Source organism: Anopheles maculipalpis, chromosome 2RL (assembly GCF_943734695.1).
Source record: "Anopheles maculipalpis chromosome 2RL, idAnoMacuDA_375_x, whole genome shotgun sequence".
Lineage (NCBI taxonomy): Eukaryota > Metazoa > Arthropoda > Insecta > Diptera > Culicidae > Anopheles > Anopheles maculipalpis.
In genome coordinates, this window is record NC_064871.1 from 51,512,862 (window position 1) to 51,515,007 (window position 2,146).

The 2,146-nt window shown below is 43.2% G+C and overlaps 1 protein-coding gene across 1 annotated transcript; it reads left to right on the forward strand.

Moving 5' to 3' along the window:
• The first annotated feature begins 540 nt into the window (after positions 1–540).
• LOC126567235 (protein GVQW3-like) lies at positions 541–1,095 on the forward strand. Its single transcript, XM_050223466.1, has 2 exons — positions 541–908; positions 1,017–1,095. The coding sequence occupies exons 1-2, from the start codon at positions 541–543 to the stop codon at positions 1,093–1,095; spliced, it is 447 nt and encodes a 148-aa protein (XP_050079423.1).
• The last annotated feature ends 1,051 nt before the right edge of the window (positions 1,096–2,146 follow it).

A 2,146-nucleotide genomic window follows, 5' to 3' on the forward strand; every position in this document is an offset into this window, starting at 1 on the left:
GTATAGGCAGTCTAGTAAGCTATTTCGAAGTCCGGCATGACCTTAGAGGTCGTTAAGCCAAGAAGAATCATTCAATAATTCTAAATAATCAATAATAATTCATTTTCATGAATATGTAAAGAATTAGCTTATTATAGAGCTTTGAAGACGGCTACTAATGCTATTTTATAGATCCTGATGTCATGGATTGTAATATTAAGCGTTATGCTGGTAAATCCACTGGCCGATTCTGACACACTACTGTGTCTCAAAAGTAAGGTGACATTGGATGTCAAATTTCTCGCGCCAAAAGAAGCCCCTTGTTTTTATTTTTCATTTGTTAATATGAATGTTTTTGACAGTTCTATCACGTTTCAAATCACAACATCAACCCGGCCTAGGATTGACAATTTGTTTTCGGAGCTGCGCCAAGTAGTTTTGTCCATATTGACCATGTCCAAGTTTGTGGAGCAGCGCGCATGTATCAAATTTGGTTTGAGCAATGAAATAAATGCTGCGGAAACATTGCGGATGTTACAAAAAACCTTCGGGGAAGAATCTATGTCCAAGAAAAATGTGTACAAATGGTACAGTGATTTCAAGAATGGCTGTGAGAAGGTCGAAGACGAGGGCCGTCCGGGGAGACCATCCACCTCGACCGACGTCTCTCACGTCGTCCAAATCAAGGAATTGGTGGTCAACATTCGTCGGTTGACGATACGAGACCTTTCAGAAAGTGTTGAGATTTCCAAACCCTCGGTCAACACCATCCTGAAAGATGTGTTGGGGTTGAAGCGGGAGAAGTCTCGCCTGGTGCCTTCATTTCCTGGGGTGCCTGAAGGAGTTTTCGCAACAACTGGCAGCCATATTGTTCCGCAGCCACCGTATTCGCCAAATTTGGAACCAGCCGACTTCTGGCTGTTCAACAAGCAAAAACGGACGCTTCGGGGACATTTTTTTGACACTATCGAGGAGATAGAAGCCGCAGCGACGGCGGAACTAAAAGACATTCCGCGGTTTCCTCCTGCTTTGAGAAGTGGGAGAGGAGGTGGAAGAGGTGCATTTTTCGGGCACAGTAGTAAGCTATCAAAAAATCTAACATTCATACCAGTATGACCCTGACCAATTTCAATCCTCTGGTATTCATCAGCATTGAGTCCTTACTGTTGATATTATAGGCGACTGTTCTAAGGACTATATATAGTTGCAGAATTTGTTTAACGAGGCTGAATCACTCCTAGGCTAACATGCAATCAACTGCCAACCGCTGATCAAAGTTTTGGGTCAATAAAATTGATCTTTCAACTCCAAACAACATACACAGCTTGCGATAAACAAGGTCGTTTAAGTTTTCTTTCTGGAGTAATGGTACGTTCTATAATAATGTCTATTTATGTCCTATTTATATAACTGCAATGCGCACATTTTTGAACGAAACGGATATTTTTATTATTTATGATAGTTCCTCGAAGAATAAATATAGAAATTCAGTAAAATATCTTTTACTACTATCCATTAATTGGACAAGTGCCTTTATTGTACGATCCAACGGTTTTCGCAACTACACTTCACTACAAATTGTTGACCATTCGCCAAAAATAGAGATCTAGTCTATTCTACCTCCATCAGCACGCTGAACGGGCACCGCAGTCGCAGTGCTCGTCTATAGGAATCCCTTACTTAACTAACTCTCGAGTGTGTCCGGACTCCCTTGCTCGCCTACTCCAATATTCCTCAACTGCCAACGCAGAAGAACGCCAAAATTTCCGCCAAACGGGCAACGATTGAAGCTGTTATCTCCTTAAAACGTGCTCTAATTCCATCCCAACGCTGCATCACATTCCTCCAGCCGCTTCGCATTGCTGATGTTACGTTGGCAACAGTTTGCAAACATGCGCCACGATAGGTTTGGATGGGTTCGAGCGTTCTGCAGAGTGGACTCGATTGCTGCCGAAGCTTCATTTGCCAGATCAGTCGGTCTATTCGAAAATCCACTTCTAAGTGTTCCACTAATCTACATTTCCTCTTGACCCTGTTGCTCTACATTACCACCAACGACCGGCACGTACTGAACCTGAGCTGACGGCAGCGATCTGGAGTAGTTGACCATCGGCGACCCGGGAGAATACCCCATTTCAATCGGAACGGATCTATTCGGTGCACTTTA